Below are 22,500 nucleotides of genomic sequence, written 5' to 3'. Positions count from 1 at the left end.
TTGAGTTGGCACTCAGAAGGCCACATCATCAGTTCGACCGCCCAGCCCCCCCAACCCAAGGCAGGAGAGTCAGAGAGAACATGTAAGAACCTGGAAGAAGAATTTTTTTTTTTTTTTGTTATTTTATTTTTTATTTTTTTTAAAGCTGGGTGAGTCAGGGGCTGGCCCAAGACCACGACAAAGGATTAGTACCAGAACAGATTTGTTTTTTTTTAATTGTGCATTTAGAGGTGGTCCATATTTTCCAATTGAAGTAGTAAGATAATGCATTTCTTGAACAAATGAACTGAGGTTAGGTGAACAAAGTGTTTGTTATCAAAGTGTTGATGGGCACTTGGTACTCATCAAAACAAAGTTACACAATGCTTCACATAAAACAATACAACAATGTTGAATGAAACCTCACTCATAAACCATGTGGCCATACATTCTTATTCTCTCTACTTGAATGAGTTGCAAATAATACTGTGTGAGAATAACATTTATAATGGCTAACAAATATCTGTTTTAAATGTGATTGTACTTGTATGAAGTAGATTTAAAACAATAACACAACACTAGTGCATGTGGCCTTGAAAAAAGGTAGGTATTTCACGTATATGGGAATGGACTGTAAGAGCCGTGTGGAGGCAATCCCGCCCCGCTGTTTTTTAGTATTTTGAGTACAGCCCCTTTAAGTATAAGCAGGACATTTTAAGATGTTTGCAGTAGAATGCTATCTCATTGAAATATTTTGAAACATTCATCTCCCTAATCTTTCTTCCTCTTTTGTTTCATTTGGTGGTTATTTGCTTCAACCTCCCTTCTGCCAGAATATGTACACACACACACACACACACACACACACACACACACTGAGCCTAGACAGTCTCACAGGAGTTTTCTAGAAACTTCACCCAGTAGATCAGCCTAGCGAGGCTTCATTTGTAAGAAGAAAAACAAGGATGGGTAGGGCAGGTGAATGGAGCAAGTTGACAAAACAGACCTGCAGCATGCAAACCGGACATTACTTATTCATATGTTGCATTTTTTTGTGTGTAACTATCTGTTGCATCAGCGTCGGAACAGTGTATTATGTTATGCTATCTCCATGTTGCGGTCTGCTGCTACAATGACCCTAATTCCCCACAGGGGCTTGAATGATGAAGATGAAAAATGGAGGGAATAAAAGAAACTGCATGACGGTGTGTGTGTGTGGAGTTTGTAGGAGGACAGCTGGAGAAGTGAATGTAAGAGCTAAAGTAGCAGGATCTCAGTTCAAATAAGCATACTGAGTCTACTCTCAAATATTCTCCCATAATTACCCATACTCATGGTTGTACTATTGCTTGTGGCTGACACCACCCACCAGGCACATAAGCAACCTGAGCCAAACTAGTAGTATTTGTAAATACCTTTGGAGCACCAGCCTTGTGAGGAATACCACAGCTTTCTGCAGTTGGCGGAGCTGTCATGTACTGAGCTGACAGTCTGGTTGAATACATATCACACCTGGCTGTCATATCAACCATAAAATGTATGTCCTATTTCTGTACCTCTCTAAGATGAATGTTAAAGCGTTTGTGAGTGTATATGTTTTGTGCAGTGCACGTTTGTATTACAGTTCTCTTTTTGTTTAGCTTACCTTCCACTCGGCCCTAACAGAGTTCAAACCGCTCACTAAACCACCTGTTTTCTCTCTCCATCTCCTTCCCTTTACCCCCCATCTCTGTTTTATACGTTTAGTGGTGTACGAGCACCGCTCCAGGTTAGAGAAGTCTCTTCAGAAGGAGAGGTTAGAGCACAAAAAGGCCAAAGAAGGTGAGAAAAATAACATCTACGCTGAATTATGACTCTTGAGATATGTCTCCATTGAAAGGAGCTTTGGAAAATGAATATCTCATTCTAAGAATGGATATCATTTGGTAGAACAAATATTAGCTTGCAGTATACAATAGTACTTACAATCTTTGATGACTTTGTTATTGTAAGTCATATTTTGACACATTTTGAGTTTTTACCCACCGTAACTATTTCACAACACAATCTGCAGCAGCTGAGCTGTGTAGAAGTATAACAGTATGGGTATTTTATTTTGAAATAAAGAAGAGGACTTCTGATTCAGGGACAGTATGTCATTTTAGTGAGTAGACCGAAGTATTAATGAAGAAGTGTGTTTGAGTTTTTATGGTATTTTCACGGCATCAGAATGAACCTCATGCTTATGTAAGTCAGCATCATAGTGTTGTGCTTTTTCTCCGTTAACACACAATTTTCCATCGCATTGGTTACAATTAAATTCATCTTGTTTAAAAAACAAAACAAAAAAAACAACAAACTAAAATAGACCATTTGCTGTTTCTGTTTCCTAGATTATCTGGTTTATAAACTTGATGCACAACAGTCACTGAACAAGGAGAAGGTATGTTTCCACACAGCTACCACCTCTGCTATGACGAAGTATCATTTGCAAATATCTTTGCTTTTATAGACTTTTATATACTTTAATCTGTCTCTTATCACCTGTCCTCCTTTGTTTTCTGTCTGCGTGTATTGCGTTGTTAAATATCGCTGCTGCAACTTCCACTATTCGCTATAATTCATCTCTACACCATTATCTGTTGTGACATTACCAGTAAGCCTGAACTACAGCAAGTATTCACTAGTTTTCATCTTTCTCAATAACTGCTGAAGTTATTGAACGTTTTTCATAACTTTTGTTTTTATGCTCAAACAGCAAGATTCCAGCAGCAGATTCAATTCTCTACAAGTGCAACATCAGATGCTAAAGGTATAACTTATTACAATCCCCTCATACACATACACATTTTTACACTGTAGGTTTCTTTATTCTTGCCATTAACACAGACATCCTCATATTAACGTAACAGGTTCTTCCTGTCATCTTTATGTACATCCTTTTGCTACATCCTTCCTCTCTTTTGGGGAAAGTTTATGTGTGGGGGAAGGGTTTACAATTCTGATTTGTATGCTTTATAGATGCTTTACATATTGTCTTATGACAGTAGTCTTCCTTCTTTGTTAGAACCAGCATGATGACCTGAAGAAGCAGTATTACAATCTGGTGGAGCAGCACCAAGTCCAGAGCGAGGACCACAACCGGCTGCTGGACGAACACAAAGAGCACTATGAGAAACTGCAGCAAAACAAAGAGTTGGAAATCTCCCACCTCAAAGGTACAGATGGTCATACACACGGACATGTTACTGTATTTTAGCACCACTCAGTTACACACGAATACATAGTACCAACGCAGTGTAGCTTTCTGTACTGGTGTCATCATTAGACATTTTTACTTTGTCTCCATCTTCTGACTTAATAAAATACTGCATGTCTGAAGTAGTGTAAGTGCTTCATGAGCAGACCTTTAGATCTACACTAGAAAAAAAGGTTTTGTTGTATTGTACCATTTAGTTGAAACCGTCCTCTCCTTCAAGCCTTATTACTTTACTTACTTACTAAGATATTTACTCTGTGGCCAGTGCTTCGAGCAGGAACAAGAACTGGACCAAAGAATTTCTAATAAGGGAAGAAGTTCCACTCTCTCGTTACTTCCGGCTTCAGAACTGATTGCAGTTCCACCAGAGTTCCATATAGGGGGCGCTCACAGGCCAGTGCAGAATGAATGGGACTCTATGGAGCTATACCCCTCAAAATCCACTTTCCTCAGGATATAATTTTTTGTCTAGTAATTTGAATGTTGCATTCGAAAGGGGAGGCTAAGAAAATACACACTGCTGGGTGTTAGATTTTTTTTTTTAAAGTGGCTTTTTTTGTTCTAAAAAGCCTTTTAAAATGTCCATGACGTCATACACATATACGGCCAGAGGTACTGCTTTACGGCAAGCTCTTAGTCACTTCCTTTTTTCTCTCGAGGCGTCGACAACACAGCTGACAGGTTAGGCTCTCCCTGTCAATACACGACAGAGGTTTGCTAATGTTTTAAAGACGACGCCGAAATATTCACTCTGACATTCTGGTTCTGCTTCGGATGCCGTCAAGTGGGATCTCCGATCGTAATCAGTCCTTCACTGACCAATCAGCATTCATTAGCAGAATGCTAGCGTGTTATGGGCAACAACGACTCAACCTGTAAGAAATCGAAAGGACACAAGTACTCGTTCATTCAACTTTTGACCTATAATCTATGTTGAACTTCCAAAAACTACAATGAAATCTGAGATTTCTCAACGACAATCGGGCGAAAGAGACAAATTTAGCCGTCTAGCTCCATAGAGTCCCATTCATTCAGCACTGGACCGTGATCACCCCCAGTGGAACTCTGGTGGAACTGCAACCAAATTCGGTACAATGGGGCTGAATAGGGAGTGGAACGGCTTTCCGTAGACGGGCTTTGACTGGACCCAGCGTTTGTAACATGAGTCATAAGGATAAAAAAGAAAGATTAAAAAAACACAAGTAGTTCTAATTATCTTTGGAAATGTTTTGCAGTGCAACCTCCTGTTAAGATGCATGCTCTCTGTTGATGTGTTTGCTGTTTGTCATGGCAGATAATGTATATAACCTGAAAGAGGAAAATAAACAGCTGAGGAAAGCCCACCATGACATTCACACACAGCTACAGGATGCACAGGTGAGACTAAACCTGTTCTATTTAATGATTTGTCATATATATCTTCCAACTTCCTTTCAGTATGAAGATGCATACAAAGAGCCTCATGCAGCATCATTCTCTTAAATTTCTCTTAATTTTCTGTTAAGTGAAAAAATAAGAAGTCAACTCCAGATGCACGTTATTAACCGTCCAAATCTGCTGTTTGTTATTAACATAGGTAACGGCCCCTAAACATTATATAGGGCAGGTGTTGTGCCACGTGCATGCCCAAGAATTGGAGCGGTGCCACCAAAAAAGGCTGTAAGAAGATGAAGAACTTCAGCGTTAGTAATTGTAATGTACAGTTAAATAAACATCAAACAAAATAAACGCGATTTTCCAGAGCATCAGCAGTGGTGGAAGAAGTATTCAGATCCTTTACTTACTGTAAGTAAAAGTACTAATACCACACTGTGAAATACTCTGTTACAAGTAAAAGTACTGCATTGAAAATGTTACTTAAGTAAAAGTATGCAAGTATCATCAGGAAAACGTACTTAAGTATTCAAAGTAAAAGTACTCGATGTAGAAAAATCCTCACATTTTAGAAACTGGAAACAATCAAAAACTGTCAGTCAACTAAGTGTTAACTTGTCTAATCATTTCAGTATTATTTGTAGGCCGTTATATTGTTGGGTAGTTTAATTTATAATGAAACGTATTTTTTAAACTTCATGTGTTTTTGTGTGCAAAAATCTTAAATTGTAAAGTAACTAGTAACTAAAGCTGTCAGATGAATGTAGTGGAGTAAAAAGTAAAATATTTCTCTCTGAAATGTAGCGGAGTAGAAGTAGAAAGTGGCATGAAAAGAAAATACTCAAAGTACAAGTACCTCAAATTTGTACTTAAGTACAGTACTTGAGTAAATGTACTATTTTACATTCCACCAATGAGCGTCAATACTGGGTATTACTGGAAAATCAAAAACCCAGTAATTGCAAAACATTTGTGATGCTGTTAATGCTGTGTCAGCAGACGGCCGCAGCATGTAAGCCATTCAAAAGCTGAGCGCACTCTATATAATCCAAGGGGTTTTATAGTCTTTATTGGGATTGATGGACCAATAGTATTTCTTTAGTATTTTCTTGATTTAAGTTTAATAATCCAATCATTAGAATGACTCTAAAACATATAATATTCTAAATTTGATTGTGATATTCATGCATTTTTTTTTTTTTCCTCAAATTTAAAGCTATTTTTGTTTAGCTAAATTTAACTATTTGTGCACTGTGAAAACAAGATGTTCATTTCTAAGAGAAGAGCAAAAATAAGAACCTTGGTGAATGCCAAAATATCAATGGGTACTAACTAAATAAAAAGAAATCGTGGTTATGAACAGAAAATAAGAGGACATTTGTTCGTATAACAATCTACCCACATGAGTCCCGATGTGTGTTCTCTGCCTCTCTGAAATGGAAGAAATAAAGTTGCCAGTCATTCGTGAAAAACCCACCTTAACTTATCTTAAATTTTACTTTAAATAAAAGATTTTAGGCAGTACATTTAAGCCTTCCATACAGATAAATGGTTCATTCATGCTTTTTGGTTGCCCTTGTGCGTCCAGGTTCAGCATCAGGACCTGAAGACGGCCCACAACCAGCTCGCACTGACACTGGAAGACCACAAGAGTGCGCTGGCTGCAGCTCAGGTAGGACGGCAGCAGCAGAGGTGCAGTCTCATTGTTCACTCCAGTCACTGAATACAATAGCTGATAGAGGCTGAATTGCTGCATCATCAAGTATTTTGGTCACATATTTTTGTTGCACATGTTATTGCCTGGAGTAATCGAAGGCTTGAGGAAAGATTTTGACATGTAGATAGGCTGGAGAGTTGTATTTGAATTTGTCACGAGAATGGGTTTGTGTGTTAAGCATGTTAGCTGTAAAGCTGCAGAGACTAGGGCGGTGTTAATGGAGTAAAACAGCCAGGTGATGAGGAGTCTCTGTAACTGCTGTACAGGTTGTCAATAATCTGAATGAGCTGATAAAAGACAAGGTCATGCTTAAAAACTGAAGAGCAAGTCCTGCTCTGCACTCCTCTCAGCCTATCTTTAACCTTCTCAATAAAGCAGAAGAAAATGTTTATTGCAGCAGACTGTATAATCCCTCCGTAGAGACGAAAGAAAGATGCCCGTGGGCACCTGGGTAGCTCACCTGGTAGAGTATGCGCCCATATACAGAGGTTCGGTCCTTGACACAGCGGCCGTGGGTTTGGTTCTGACCTGCAGCCCTTTGCTGCATGTCATTCCTGCTCGCTCGCTCTCTCTCTCTCTCTCTCTCTCTCTCTCTCTCTCTCTCTCTCTCCCCCCCTTTCAAGTCTAAGCTGTCAATAATAAAGGCCTAAAAATGCCAAAAAATTATCTTAAAAAATAAAAGAAAAATGCCAGAGGTGTTGTGTGTGTGCTTTTTGAATACTGAGAATCACGCAGCATCACCCAATTTTCCCAGGATTTTCAATCTTAGCCAACCTATGTATGTTTTACCCTTCAGTTGCAGGTGGATGAATACAAGCAGCTGAGGGAGTCCCTAAACAGGGTGCCAAATCTGAGACAGCCTGAACAAAACCCTGCCCCCCAGCAGCCACAAGCTGCTGCCATAGCACCCGAGTCCCAGCAGGCCACCGTACTGAAACAGCCAGACAAAGAGGATCCCGCCCATGAGGACGATCAGCATGATCACCAGGACACTAGGGTAACGTGGGATTCTTTAGATCACTTTTATGAAGACAAAACGGCGTACTGTTAAGTATAAAAACACACAAATCTAATTATTTCTCTTATTGTTTTGTCCTCAGTTGGACCATCAAGAGAAGGAGATGCATGCCCAGTCCGAGATCAAGTCCCAGCCCACCGTATTCCAGCACACCTTGTCAGACAAAGAGGAGGATGGAGAGGGAGAGGCTGAGAGGAGGAGGGAGCTGGCAGAGGAGGAGATGGCTCAAGCAGGACAGCCTCAGAAGCTGGAGGAGGACCCGGACCAACCACAGGAGGAAGAGGAGGAGCCAGAACAGGAACAGCCGGATGAGAACGCCTTGGACCGACAGAGACGCCAGCCGCAACTGGTCAGAACTGGTTTAGAATACTCGGTCTTATCTAGGCAGGGTTAAAATGGCCTTGAACTGGCTTAAATCTGAGTGTGTATTTCTGTAGAGTGGTGTGGTTAATTTTTTTTCAAAATAGCTTAATTGAGCAACATAACAAACCTTGTAATCATAAATTAGTCACGTGTGTCCTTGTCATCTTGGGGGCACAGCTACTGCTCACATTAAAGTGCTAATCCTCATTTATCTTAAATCCCAGAGAAACCAGAATAATTTACAACCTTTCTTCAGTGTTTACCTCTTTGATTAATGACCGCTTGCTCATGATGTGTTATGCTCATTTTTTGCTGCTATCATTTTCATCTATTAAACTTTTCCAAAGGATGAATTATACCTCACCTTCAAGTTAATGTCTCAAATTAGCAGCAACTCTGTGTCTCTGATTTGCTCAAATGTTTCCCTCTTGCGCTACATGTTGGTCCTTTCGCATTTATCAAAAGGGCCCCCATCCGGAGAGGCCTCAGGACGGCCAGCATCAGGACGGCCAGCCGCAGAACGAGGCGCCCGCCCAAGGAGAACGCGTGAAGTCGGCCTACGAGCAGCAGCAGGAGCAGCAGCACCTGGAGGCTCAAAGGGCCGAGGAGCGCAGGCAGATCCAGCTGCGCCAGGAGGCCCTGCAGCTCCAGAGAGACAAGGTGCTGAAGGAGAGGGAGCAGAGGCTGCAGCAGGAACAGGAGAGAGAGCATCAGCAGCACAGGGAGGCCGACAGACGGGAGGAGCTGCTGAGAGAGGAGCACCAAAGGTCAGATTTCAAATCAGAGATGGAATCAATTAAAATCAGGTGCAGAAGTAGTTTGCCCAAATTACCAAAAAGGTACCTTCATGCTTAAACTCAGAGGTATCAAGCAATGCAGATAGTTCCAGGTTGCTATGCCAATACAAATGAGGTAAATGCAATTTCATTTGTCCTGTTCAAATCATTTAAAACTATTGTGCGATTTGATGTAATTTCTCAACGCTTTTCAACTATTGACTTGACAAGAAGAAAGTGAAATGAACTGACCCAAACCTGGTGTGTTTTATCTTCAGTCTTGAAGTTGCTACATCAGCTCAAAATCTGCATGGGGATAGAGAATCAGTCAACCATGGCTGTCGGATAATTGTCTTTGTCTAAAGAAATGTCAAAAGGAACACTTAATAAGACAGGCATTGCATTGATTAACCTAAGCAGTAATGCAATCTACTTCCTGCAAATTGGAAGTTGTAATTCACTGTTTGCCACTCACTAAGTTAATTATTCTCTAATCCTGGCAGTGGCACACTACGACGGAGCACTAAGGCCACATCAAGGGGAAAAGAATTATTTTTTTTTTAAATTTATTTTGCAATTCAAGAATAAGTCGAAATGGCGAGAATAGTCAACATGACGAGAATAAAGTTGAACTACCACTTCAAGAATAATGTCGAAATGTCGTGATTTAAAGTCGAAATGACCAGAATAAATTCAACTCCTTTATCACTTAATCACATTGGAGCGACTGTCCGCCATGCCAGCTGCCATGTTGGCAGCATCATAGATAGGCTATGGGTTACATCCTTGGAGTGCCGCGCCCGCCTGAGCCCCACTCCTTCAGGATCAAACAATTTGATCAATTGACTCATTGTGTCTTGTGATACAACATATCCTCTCAGTATTGCGCGTAGGTGTAACCTTCGATACCCTTGCATCTGTCCATTACAAGCTATTTCACTTTGCGGGAATACGGCCATCTCTTCCAAGTTTGTGTGGTTTCTCCTTCTGAACAGACGCAATTGTCGGCACAATCTCTTCAAAGTCCTAATACTTATCACCGTACTGTGTTTATGCGTTATTAAATCCGATTCTGAAGTATTATTTCACGAGTATATAGGCCTTCACAATGCATTTTGTAGAAGACTATAGGTAAAGCTAGTAGTTTGGTTTAGGCCATTTTCAAATGTCCAACTTGATTCTTGAAATATCAAGTTTTTCTCGACATTTCGACTTTATTCTCGAAATGCAAAATAAATGAAAAATCTTCCTCCTTATTTTTTTTCCCTTGATGTGGCCCTAATGCTCCGTCGTAGTACACACATCCATAATCCAGGAGGAAATATTTGACGTTTTGATTAAATGTGGGCAAAGACGAAAGAGAAAACTCTATGGGTCTTTATGTGCAGATGTGTCTACTTAACAGCAAATTGAAACAGTTCTAACGCACAAACGATATACAGTATCTTATGAATAGGGCTGGGTACCGAATTCAATACTTTTTAGGCACCGACCGAATTGCCCCTAAAGTATCGCGTAATTCTCATCAGCGTCAGTGAGCCAATCAGCATGCAGCATGCTCCTACCAATATCTAATAATGCTGGTGATTGGCTGTCTAACGTTCCACGTGGTAGAGACATGCAGGATAGACTCTACGTTACGCAGAGACGAGGCTCACGTAGCAGGAGCTGAAAATAAGTAAAAAGATTTGTGCCGTAATGTATAATTTGGTCATTTATTAGTTATAAAATTGGTATTGAGAATCGTTTAGGAACCGGTATCGAAGTCACGGTATTGGTATCAGTACCCAGCCCTACTTATGTAATGTTAATATGTATCGATAGCGCAAAAGAAGGCTGTTGAGCAAAAACTGCTTCATGGCAAGCAGTAAATGTTTAAACCCACTGTAGTACATATGCATATTTCTCAACATTTCTGTTTTGATGTGGCTCATAGTGCCCGTGCTCGTCTGACCGCCCTGTACTGTCATTGCTGTCATTAGGAAGAGGACCGAGTATGAGAACATGGACAACGACATTGTTCAAGGAGAAGAGGACCCACACGCGGACGATGAAGGTGAGACGGGAAGATTACCAGTAAAAAAAACAAAAAAAACAGTCAGATACTATTACCAATATAGCTTACACTATTTTCTGAATTAGTGTTTCTCGTATTAAAAGAGTTCACAGTTGCAGTTGGTTCATATTTCGTGGCTATGTTTGTATGTGTTAACAGACGCTCACATGTTGCATGAGGAGGAGGAGGAGGAGAATCAGGAAGTGGACCACAGAGTGCCATCCCATCAGCAGGTGTCTCTCCGTCCCGCTCACTCCCGTCTGTTAACTCGTGTGTCCTCATCATCTGTCTGTCCTTTCAGCTCATTCAGTCACTTAACATTCACACCAGTGTATCATGTGTCATACGTCCATTCAGCCATCCAACCACAAATTGATTCTTTCGTCCTTCCTGCCCACTGTCCTCCGCTGGCATGTTCAGCTCCCCTCTATCCATCTTCCTCAACCCAGTGATTTGTTAAAGCTTCTGAATACCAACAAGGCAATTAATACAACATAAGAGTGCTCTTACTGCCACAGTCATTATATATTATTATTATTATTATTATTATTATTATTATTATAGCTGCCAAACATACTCAGTTACAAATCCTCCACACGACAGTTTTATTGCACGCATTTTATCATATTTCTTGCTCTTATTCTTATATTAATGCTCCACATATCTTATGCAAATATTAACCCACTATTACATTATTATTGTATGTTTTCCTTAAATCTATAGTGCGTAGTGTCTGTAGCCCCCATGAGGAATTCTAAGTAATGACAGCAAAACTGTCGGCGTGTCTACATGATATAAGCCATCCGTGATCACGGAATGTAACGGACGTTTATGAATATCTCAAATGTACGTACTAAAGCTTTAATCTCTTTAAGTCTGTTTTATTTTACTATGGTCTCTTCTTCTTCTGTAGGGCGCTGGAGTTGGTGAGCTGGACCCTGAGGACGACCCGAACAACCAGGGAGAGGACGAGTTTGAGGAGGCCGAGGACGAGCGGCCGCAGCACAGGGTTGCAAGAGAGGAGGAGGAGGTGGTGGTGGTAGAGGAGGAAGAGGAGCCGGCAGCGCCAGCCCAGCACAAAGACCCCCACCCAGGCCCCGAACAACCTGCTGTGGAGGAGGAATTGGTGGTGAGTATAGGACCAGAGGAGAAACGAGGCAACGGTCAAATACACAGAAATTATATTCAGCATCAACAGAACTAACTACAGAGGTCACAGTGCTGACATATGTAAAAGATTCGAGGTTGGGATGGAGACGGTGAGAGTTGGGGAATAGAAGAAAAAAATTATCTTTACGCAGTGTTTTAACTTGTGTGCGTGTGACTTGTGTGCGTTCAGATGGCTGGAAACCCAGATCAACAGGAAGACACGCTAGATGACCAGTACCAGGAGGAAGTAGAGGACGAGGTGTGTAACTCTCATGCTCAGACGAATGCAGTACATAATGAGTAAAGTGCAAAAATACAAAAGATATGAGGGAGCAAAAAGGGCATGCAGGAACGGACTTGCCATACCCGGATGACATAACCAATTGTTTATTTTAATGTTATTTTTTTGTCTCGTTGTTGGTGTCCTGAAGGCCCAGGAGGACATAGTTGGTGGGCAGAAGAGGGAGGACGAGGTGGAGGAGGATACATATAACGAGGAGAACATAGAACAGGTGGGTTCTTCTGCGGGGAACCAGAGACGAGAGGATTTCTAGTTTTTCCTCAAGTCACTGCATTTTATTCCCTCAACCCAGAACTGGTAATGCTTATTGAATATTTACTTTCAAGGTATCCAGGTGGTGCATATGTATCATAGAAGATGCATGGTGCATCTCCTGTCACCAAGACCCTAGTCTATATCCTCGACGCTTCCTTTCGCTTTCTTTGTGTTGGAATGTTAAACTGCGGTGGATTTATGAGGACTATGGTTAACTGCTCCTCAGATCTCTGCAGGGTGAATTGAGACAGCTAGCTAGACTATCTGTCAAATCTGAGTTTTCTCTCGCACAACTATTTTACAGCGGCTCTGTGCGGAGCTTAGCGCCGCCCATGACGATTGTGATTGGTTTAAAGAAATGCCAATAAACCAGAGCACGTTTTTCTCCCATCCCAGGCTGCTATGTGGAGTAGCCAGACCGTCCTCCGCTCAGCAGCGTGTGGATGGTCTGGCAAAGCGACACTACCAAGACCCAGACGTCAGTAGAAGTCAAGTACCTATTTATACCTTCACATAATGCTAAAAAAACAAAACCTATTTACTTAATATTTTGATAGAGAAGTTGGGAATTCTTCCCAGTCACTTTGTCTGTTTTATTAGCAGGCTGCATCTTAATGCCTTTTCAGAATTTCCAAAATTAGCCAAGGTGATTGTCGGTTACCAATAATAATTAATATCCATTTTTATTGCATAATTGGGCAATCCATTTTCATTCTCTAGGATGTTTCGTCGGTTCCTATCTTGAGTAACATCACACCATGAAACGGTAGAAAGCACCTGTCGTACACGACGAAATGTTTTGCTACCACATCCGTAAAGTAATCTTTACAACAGTGACGTATTAGCTGTATTGGCTACACAGGGATGAAGATGTTTGTGCGTGCATGTGTTTTGCCCTGCAACTTGAACCATGCATGTGCGTGTCCTTGTAAATGAGGGAGATCAGGTGTTGAGTCTGTCGAGGTGTCGGGTCACTACCTGGGCTTGGTTTATTTTATTTGTCCAAAGAGGAAATGTGTTTGAATGGAGAAGCTCACACCCATTTTATAACGTTGAAATAATAAGTTAATTTTGTATATTTACTTGTTTACACAATGTTGTAAAATTGTTAATGCACGCTGGGTTGCTCTTGAGGTCATTTTAAGAAGTGATATGATCTTCAGTGTTAAGTATGTAATGTACAAACTTTGATAACCAGCAGCCCAGCTTGCTGAAGTGTCCTTGAGCAAGACATTTGACTCCCTACTACATTCTGTTGTGCAACTGACCCTGACTCCTGACCTACCTGGACCTATTCATTTATTTATAATCCCCAGTTTTTAGCCAGGAACACTGTACTGTAAGGTCCATATCCCCCTCGCTTCTTTATTTAAAATAAAATAATCTTTAATGCCTACATACTCTGTTGTCTCTTCTCCTAAACTGTGAAATGGCATGACATCTGAAATGAGTTTAGAATGCAAATGGACGCATAAAAACAATATGAGACTTGGAGGTAAACATGAATTCCAATAATATAATTTCCACGTAGGTTAAATTGTGTCAGTCCATTAAATAGTCTTGTGTGCTTGTAATTTGCTCCAGGACAAAGTAAAAAAACAGGAGCGACCAGGACAGGAGGGGGATGACAGAAAAGAGGCCGAGAATAACGAGGAAGAGAATTACGAAGAGGAAGAAGAGGAAGTAGAGGAGGATACGGCCGGTCAAGAAAAGGGAACTAACCGGAGGGCAGAGATGTAGGACGGATGCCGACTTTGACCAGTTGTAGTGCTTTTTCGGCATCCCATAGAGCCTATCAGGTCTTCTTTCCCTTGTTTCCCAAAGGAATAAAACCAGCCCTCCATTCAGAATTCCAATTAGGAAAATTGGGATATTATGCCTGGAAGATGGGATGCTATTCCAAACACTGGGGATGGAACTCAGCAGCTTACACTGTGGAAATGGACAGAATTCCTCAATCTGAAATGGGATGTATGCTGTGTATATATTCATTTGCTTTTCTGTCTACTCGCACATCTGCCTGGTTGCCTGTAGGGTTCTGTTTTTTAACAGCAGACAGAGAATGTATTTCTATCATGTGCTGTCTTTGAGTATGTTGAAAAAAGCAAAGATAAATTGTTATTCTAATGTCCTCATGTTCAGGCCTTAATATGTATGTTTTATGCAAACCGTATTCTTTGTAGATCTCAAATTGTAATTTACATTTGCATTCCAATCGATCAAGAGGTTTTCTGTTATTTATTGTTGATTGTAACAACTCTGACAATCGTAAAAAAAAAAAAAAGGTGCAACATTACTTTTTTTATTTCTCCGACTGAACTAGTTTGTCATAATGGCTTTTTACCAAGTTTTTAAGCTGATACACAGTATAGAGTATTTCCACTGGATATATTTTGCAAATGCCAGTCAAAAAGACATTTCTGGTGAAGCCGTTCTGTGCTGAAAGTGTCAAACTGACATGTGCCTTTCCATTCTTGGAAACCTCTTCTAGACCTTAGTCATTTTACATTTGGAAAATCATTTCAATAGGACAGGAGAGATAAGAGCATGCCAGTTAGTGCTAAGCCTCTTGCATACTGCTTCAGCAGAGCCTTAAATGGAGAGCTACTTTTTTTGTCGACTGCTGGTATGAATCACAAACCTGATGCAATTTACTGCAACATCTTTAGTCTACTGTACAATGTATAGTAAAACAAATGCTGAGAATTTGTATGTTTTTCCACCAGTTATATTTGATACAAATAAAGTGGGATTTTGATTGTATTAAACCATGTTTGCCACCTGAATGGTGTGTGTGGAATAAAGGTCAAAGGATTTTAGGTAATTGCGATTGTGTTGTCTAATACAATTTAAAGTTGACAGTAATCAGTCGCCAGTGGAGGCTTAGCTACCTGAAACTACTAGCTAATAAGATATTAGGGAGTGCTAACTCAAACCCTAAAGTTCACTTTAGGATGTTAGCTGCCATTTAGTCTTGAATATCCGTGTAGCAAGTACAGTAGAGCTGTCTCCAGAGTTAAGAATTGGGATGTGGTCTTTAGTATTTCTACCTGTCCATCCTGCCTGTGGGAAAAACTTAAGATGAAAAAATAAAACTTGCCAGGGATGAGCAACATAATGTGACACTTTTCTGAGAGCACAGGGCTGTGGAGCAACACTGGAGGCAGGGTAAATAAGGAAGTATGTGGTTCTTAAATGAATAACAGCAGTTGGATCAATGGTGTTGGTAACTTTTTGCTTGCATTTCTTCTTGTGCCATAGCCCTTCATAATTTCCATTTATAAATGCACGATCAATGTTTATTGTTAATATATAATTATTCATTTATTTATGTAAAAAGTGCCAGTCATGATAAAAGCAGTTCCACTGATCTACCATCTAAAGAGAAGCTGCTTCTTTACTACCACAGCCTTTGGGAAAGAATATCAGATACTGTAGTCCTGGAAATCCTCGCTCCAACTAAATTAAAATGTAGAAATCAGGGGTTTCTGGTGTTGAAGAGTTTATGAAGTATAATTACGTTTCTGTTAACACTGTGGTACTAACTTGTGATGATTTTTTTTCTCTGGTTCCAGTTTAATAATTTAAGGATAAGCAGTTTTTTTTACATTATTATATATTATGGTTTTGCAACACTGTTCAGACAAATGAAGCAATTCAAATATTTATGTCACTTTTGGCTCTATGGAATTTTGATAGACAAATTTAATTTAGTTTCTGACATGATGGCAAAATGATAAATTGGTTAATCAAGGACATAATTGGCAGATTAATTGCATACCCTGGTACGTATTACCGGTAATGGCATGTCCAACTGCAGACATTTTTAGGAGACTCAGACTAAGGCATGCTAACAACAATATTCGGTTACACTTTAAGGTATCTACATAAGAGTGACATGACACTGTCATGAATGTGTCATAAACAAACATGTCATAAATGTTTATGACATAACGCTTCTTTTATTAAGTGTCATTCGTTTTTTTGTCATGACAAGTTATGGTTAGCGTTAGAGTTAGGGTTAGGGTTCATGTGTCATGTCACTCTTATGTAGATACCTTCAAGTAAAGTGTTACCCAATATTCTAACGAAGGCTCTTACTTTCATAGTGTTACCATGAATATTTACTAAAGAATGAGGAACCCAGTTGACTGGAAGGACCTCAGAGTTGTGCTGCTGCTCCTCGACTAAACTGTAAGGGAGCACGTGGAGATCCATGAAGGATCCAGAGGAAGTTGTTGGGATGCTTTCACTGCTGATAGTTGTCCTGTTGCATGACTCGACTAATACATCTGAAAGATGGGCGTAGTCTTGACTTGAAGCTGTGTGCAATTCCTCTGTCAAGTCTATTTTCAAACAGAGAAAATATGATCATGAATATGTATCAAGCAAGCAGAAGGAGAAAACAAATCATAAATATTCACTGTCGAGTTTACATGTCATTGGCACTCGGCTGTTCACTTCTGTGCACTGCAAGCCACGAATGTTCCCAAGTATAAATCCTCTCAACTCCTGTTTTTTACCCTTTCTGGTTGAGAGGTGAGAAGATAGTCTGTGAACTCGCTCACATGGGAAATGAAGCGACAAATCAGGATGAAATGAAAATCAAACGAGAGGGGTTGACTGAGAGAGGCAATTACCTTTAATGAACAACATTTGTCCCCGGCACACAGTCTCAATCAAATCATCCCTCCTCACAGTCTCTATTTCTGCTCTGCCTCTCACTTCCTGTCATCGTCCCTGTGCTTTCTCTCCATCTCCTCTCTATTTCTCTCTCTCCTTGTCTCTTTTTTCCTGTCATCATCTCTTTTCTGTTGTGAGATGGTTGATCTCCCCAGAGGGACTGCGGGATGCTGGAGGAGTACGAGAGTAACAGGTGTCTCATTACTGTGCTAATAACAGGCCACAGGGAGACACACACACACGCACACGCACATACACACGCACATGCACACACACACACACACACGCACACACACACACACACACACACACGTTTTTACATTGACAAGCACCAGGCTACTGGCAGAGATAATAACTCCTCCACATTCCTCACATTCTTGCTCTCTCTCTCTCTCAGTCATCATTTCATGGGTGAATTACCAGGCATGAATAATTTTAACGTGTCGATGCCTAGAGCTGGAGTCTATCTTGAGACGCATGCCCACACGACCGCCACCAATTCTCAAATCTTCCATTTAACACCAGTGCAAGATTTACTTGAAAGCTGAAGCTCTTGGTTATGATAAGATGTTTTTTTTCCACCCACGATTTTTGGAAAATCAACTCAAACTCCTCTCCTATTTTACTGCCATACTGGAATAGATCATAGCAAAAAAATGGGCCACAAAGATAATTGATGACATCTTGAAACCATCAGTTGAAGACACCAGCTTCTCTTTTTGACCTGGATTGCAGTTTGCAGTACATAAGGACCCAGTGAGCTCATTATACTGTCTCTCTGTAGCAGTAATGATCCCTCATTCATCAGCTGCACACTAAGTTCTGTCTCTTATCTGCACACACTCATAACTGCAACAATTGCACAAACAATCTTCCACCCTTAAACAAATCCCAATGAGGCATGTAACTGGCAGTTTGTGCCTGGTTCTATGCTTGTTAGAGAGATATCGGCTGCTGCTTAGATTGCGTTTCTCCGCATTTCTGTGAGGGAAGAAAAAGCGGGCGCTGTTTGTGTGTGGTTGTGTGACCCAGTTCATACTTGAGATGTGTATATGCATGGGTGCTCACTTGAGGGCACGTGTGGCAGCATTCATACTTAATGAATCAGATAAGCATCAGATAACGAAGTGTGTTTATGTTTTAGGTTCAGGGTGAAAATGAAACCATTATTACAGAATTCACTGCTGCAATGTATGAATAAATCAACTCCAGCTGACAGGACGGGGACAACGTGTGTAACCCCCACAACACTACTTTATGTTTAACAGTATGGATGCCATTTTTTAGTGGGAATTAAGTCCTGCAAGCTACCAAGGATTATTCTTTGTGTACATGTTTGGGTGTGTGTGTGTGTGTGTGTGTGTGTGTGTGTGTGGGGGGGGGCTTGTTTAACTATATTCGTGGGGTCCAAAAACCAGGAGTCAGGTATACTTGTGGGGTCCCGACAGCTTTGTGGGGCCAAAATGCTGGACCCCACAAGTTTAAAGGGCTGTTGGAGGGTTAAGACTTGGTTTTAGGATTAGGGTCCCCACAAAGACAGTGCCACAAACCTGTGTGTGTGTGTGTGTGTGTGTGTGTGTGTGTGTGTGTCACACACCGACCTACTGCATCAGTCAGAGGACACAAGAGGCCAGTATCCTGAGGAGACTGGACACTAAATGTTTGATAAACCTCAAAAGCGGATGTCCCGTTTCTCATCTCATACAGTCATGTGAAAAAATTAGGACACCCATGCTAAAGTTGACTAAAAAGAGGAATAAAAAAAGAATCTTTTGGAAATTGATCTTAATGCCTTAATTAAAAAAATGAGGAAAAATCCAATCTTTAAGGACACCAATTTTCTTTGTGAATGAATAAAGTATCGTAAATAAATAAATAAATGTTCTTCCTTAAAATACAGGGGGCATAAGTAAGTACACCCCTATGTTAAATTCCCATAGAGGCAGGCAGAAAGGCCAGTTATTTCATGGATCCAGGATACTATGCATCCTGATAAAGTTCCCTTGGCCTTTGGAATTAAAATAGCCCCACATCATCACATACCCTTCACCATACCTAGAGATTGGCATGGGGTACTTTCCATAAAATCATCTCTCAATGCAAATCAAACCAGCTATTAGGCTAACTGAAATAAAACCATGCCAATCTCTAGGTATGGTGATGGTGAAGGCTATGTGATGATGTGGGGCTATTTTAATTCCAAAGGCCAAGGGAACTTTATCAGGATGCATAGTATCCTGGATCCATGAAATAACTGGCCTTTAAAAATAAAAATCTGCCTGCCTCTATGGGAATTTAACATAGGGGTATACTTACCTATGCCCCCTGTATTTTAAGGAAAAACATTTATTTATTTACGATACATTATTCATTCACAAAGAAAATTGGTGTCCTTAAAGATTGGATCTTTCCTCATTTTTTTAATTAAGGCATTAAGATCAATTTACTAAATATGTTTTTTTTATTCCTCTTTTTAGTCAACTTTAGCATGGGTGTCCTAATGTGTTCACATGACTGTATATTACAGATGTACACTAGAGACACAGCTACCGATTAAAATCTCACAAATCCATAAAATAATCTACATTTTAAGTTGGCTGTGTGGATTTTGTTTCTGCTCAGCAAAGAAATTGTATCTAACAAAACAATTCTTCTGTGTATGGTTGGTGCAGTCTGCAGCAGATAGAGGAGTGTGAATGTGTTGGCTCAGCAAAGTCCTGAGAGATGTCGAGATGAGTCATGTAGCAATCTTATTATCCTTCTTGTCATTCCCTCCATCAAAGCCAAAGTTTGTCATCACCATTCAATCTCTGTACTGCACCACATTCAGTTAGAAAACTGAACACAAATGAATGCAAAACACAGCTAGGGTATTTTCTATTTATTATCAAAACATGTGGATAGGATATAGGATATATATAAAAAAAAAAATCTCACTTACAAAGATATCAATATTTTTTATCAATATATATATACATAGTTGTACTGGATATAAAAAAGTATTTTGCATGGCCTTGGTGCACATTACCATTACATTTCCTGTAACGGCATTGTTTTTCGGCACCTGTCAGGACACGATTTGTGTAAATAAATTGAACAGCTCTATGAAACCATTAGTGCAACTTCAAAGTTTGCTGAAGAGTGCTTTGCTGAATCCTTGTCATTGTGTCAAGTGTTGTAGGATTGGGAGAACTGATTCCATACACATCCATGCATTGAGAGAATTGTCATAAAATGTTACACATCCTGGTAGTTTCGGAGAACTGTAGTCTGGTGGGCAGAGAGTCTTCTGGCAGCTTAGGGATTCCATCCAGGATCTCCAGCTTTGGCAAACAGAGGAAGACACTGCACAAAGACAAAATCAGAATCAAAAAAGGACATGAACCGATTTACAAACACTTTCTCTTCTCCTTTTACTGTCGCTGTCCCTTCCTTTGATGTACTCTCTCGGCTGTGGCTCAGTGGTAGAGTGGTTTCCTGCCACTCGGAAGGTTGGTGGTTCCATCCCTGGCCCTGCAGTCCCATGTTGAAGTGTCTTTGGGCAAGACACTGAACCCCAAGTTGACTGGGTGTAAATGTGTGTGAATGTTTATCTGATGAGCAGGTGGTACCTTGTACGGCAGCCTCGGCCACAGTGTGTGAATGGTGAATGGTTCCTCTACTATGTAAAAGCTTTGAGTAGTTGTTAAGTCTAGAAAAGTGCTATATAAATACAGTCCATTTATCTTTCACATTTAACCAACTTTGTCTCCTCACCGTGCTCGGTAGTCCTGAGTAAAGGTCACTGGGTTGTGGGTTAGGTTGAGGGAGCGAAGGGGGCTGTTCCCTAGAGCTCCCAGTCCCCCCAGGGAGCCAATGGCGTTCTCAGACAGACAAAGGTGCTCCACTGCTGGGAGCTTTGGCAGCTGACGTAGACACACCAGGTGGTTACGGTGCAGGTTTAGCATTTTGCACCTGACCAAAGGAAGCACAAATAGGGCTTTGCTTTATTTGAGTGGTTATTGATATTTAAAATGACATTATCATTTTGGATGAAGGAGGCATTAAAGGAAGAAGAATTATATTTTCGGTAGCATATCAAAATGAAACAATACTATAGGATTATGGTTATGGTACAGCTTTCTGACCAGACAGGCATACCACAGTGGCCAACAATGAAAGAAACACCACATGAGGAAATAGATGTAATACCTTAACTGAATATCAGCCATAGTGTATCAGCCTTAAGAGTTTGACAATCCCCATGTTTACATGTGTCAGTAAAGACTATAAAATTGCAAAAGAAAATATAATTATGCCATGTGGCAAAAAAATAGAAGAAACTCAGGACAACACAAACGCACTACCAGATAAGCAGCCTTATCAGTAGGAACACATCCGACCACAGCAGTGATATAGAGGTGTTTAACAAGATAGTTGTAACTGTAGATTATTCTCAAGTGAGGGAGTTGTGGTGTAGTCTGGGTAGCGTGGTTCATACCTTGGCAGACGTACAGAACTCAGGTTGGTGAGGGAATTGTCAACCAATTGTAGTTTCTCCACACGGAATAACCGGCGGAGGATCCGAAAGAAATTCTCTTGCTGGAAGGGGTCCCCCAAGTCTTGGTAGGACAGATTTAACTCCTGAGAAGAGACAGGTGGTGAAATCATGAGGGTCTTTATTTCTCTGTCTCTGTCACAACTCTAGCCAGCTCCTTCCATTCATTCTGTTGCTTGCTCTGTTTACTCTGCCATATACTGAGTATAACTCTCCCTGTTATTCCAGATCCAGCCACTCCCTCTTGCCCTGCAGTAACCCCTTTCCTGCCATTTCCACCACCTGACCGTCACCTCCCACATACCCATCTGCTTCCCGTTTCCCTAATTAGCCTAGCCGTATATACACCGGCCCATTTTCACCCATTGCCTGCCAAATCGTTTAGTTTGCATTTGCCCTAGTTTTCCGGCCCTTGCCTGATACACAGCATCTTAGTTTGCCTGTTTTGACTGATGACCTGTTTCTGGACCTCACTACTCTTCCTCTTTGTGGCTGGCTTTTGGGTTAACGTTCATTGTGTTTCTGAGCCATTACGGTGTCCCTCTATCTCTCCTTTTTGCTCCTTTACTTCCTCCATAAGTTTCTAGTCGTCGTCCTGTACTGCATATAGTATACACACACACACACACACACACACACACACACACACACACACACAATGCTTGCTAACTTACCAGACAGTTTTCCCAATTCTCTTGCAGTCTATCCTCCCATCTTTGTCCTTCCTCCTCTCTCCTCCTCCTCCTCCCTCTCTCCAAACAGATGTCATCCCTCTCTCTTTGAAACAGCTCTTCTGATGGCCCTTTCATGATGACATTGTCAAAAAAACATCATTATCAACCATTAAGTGAAAAAAATATTCCTAATCCTGATTGCAGCTTTAACAGTTATCAGTTTGGATTATTTGTCACAGAATGTATCTACTAAATTCAGTTAAACTTCCATGAAATGAAGGCAACACAAAATGGAAGAGATTCTACAGCTTGAATTGCTTTTGGAGTGTTAAATTTAAATTTAGGTAGGGGTCTGTGTAGAAGTTAATTTGACAGTCAGT

General features: G+C 40.7%; 2 protein-coding genes across 3 annotated transcripts in view; one reads left to right on the top strand and one right to left on the bottom strand.

The window, feature by feature from the left end:
* The window catches only part of golim4a (golgi integral membrane protein 4a), a 21,551-nt gene extending 6,501 nt beyond the window's left edge, over positions 1–15,050 (top strand). Inside the window, exons 2-16 of one of the 2 annotated variants that reach the window (XM_078246480.1) lie at positions 1,726–1,800; positions 2,352–2,401; positions 2,717–2,770; positions 3,026–3,176; positions 4,512–4,594; positions 6,180–6,263; positions 7,105–7,305; positions 7,409–7,675; positions 8,155–8,456; positions 10,448–10,521; positions 10,681–10,754; positions 11,435–11,650; positions 11,861–11,929; positions 12,102–12,182; positions 13,811–15,050. In XM_078246480.1, the coding sequence (XP_078102606.1) occupies positions 1,726–1,800; positions 2,352–2,401; positions 2,717–2,770; positions 3,026–3,176; positions 4,512–4,594; positions 6,180–6,263; positions 7,105–7,305; positions 7,409–7,675; positions 8,155–8,456; positions 10,448–10,521; positions 10,681–10,754; positions 11,435–11,650; positions 11,861–11,929; positions 12,102–12,182; positions 13,811–13,966 (1,937 nt within the window). In that variant the 3' untranslated portion in view covers positions 13,967–15,050. The remainder of the gene's footprint in view (positions 1–1,725; positions 1,801–2,351; positions 2,402–2,716; positions 2,771–3,025; positions 3,177–4,511; positions 4,595–6,179; positions 6,264–7,104; positions 7,306–7,408; positions 7,676–8,154; positions 8,457–10,447; positions 10,522–10,680; positions 10,755–11,434; positions 11,651–11,860; positions 11,930–12,101; positions 12,183–13,810) is intronic. The other variant, XM_078246481.1, reaches the window with a different exon arrangement.
* A 4,787-nt stretch (positions 15,051–19,837) lies between these two features.
* Positions 19,838–22,255, bottom strand: LOC144515906 (acidic leucine-rich nuclear phosphoprotein 32-related protein). The gene is made up of 4 exons (XM_078247106.1): positions 22,121–22,255; positions 21,390–21,532; positions 20,666–20,863; positions 19,838–20,254 (listed from the first exon to the last, which is right to left on the bottom strand). The coding sequence occupies exons 1-4, from the start codon at positions 22,253–22,255 to the stop codon at positions 20,137–20,139; spliced, it is 594 nt and encodes a 197-aa protein (XP_078103232.1). The 3' UTR covers positions 19,838–20,136.
* Positions 22,256–22,500: the final 245 nt, after the last annotated feature.

Source organism: Sander vitreus, chromosome 3, assembly GCF_031162955.1.
Source record: "Sander vitreus isolate 19-12246 chromosome 3, sanVit1, whole genome shotgun sequence".
Lineage (NCBI taxonomy): Eukaryota > Metazoa > Chordata > Actinopteri > Perciformes > Percidae > Sander > Sander vitreus.
Note: the sequence above shows the minus strand (reverse complement) of the source record. Positions and strands in the feature narration are given on the sequence as shown.

Bases quoted from the DNA above. Each gene is read 5' to 3' on its own strand.
- LOC144515906 (XM_078247106.1), bottom strand. From the start codon at position 22,255: ATGAAAGGGCCATCAGAAGAGCTGTTTCAAAGAGAGAGGGATGACATC. The intron at 21,533-22,120 runs GTAAGTTAGCAA...GTCTCTTCTCAG, and splicing joins AGAATTGGGAAAACTGTCTG to GAGTTAAATCTGTCCTACCA. The intron at 20,864-21,389 runs GTATGAACCACG...TCCTTTGGTCAG, and splicing joins AGTTCTGTACGTCTGCCAAG to GTGCAAAATGCTAAACCTGC.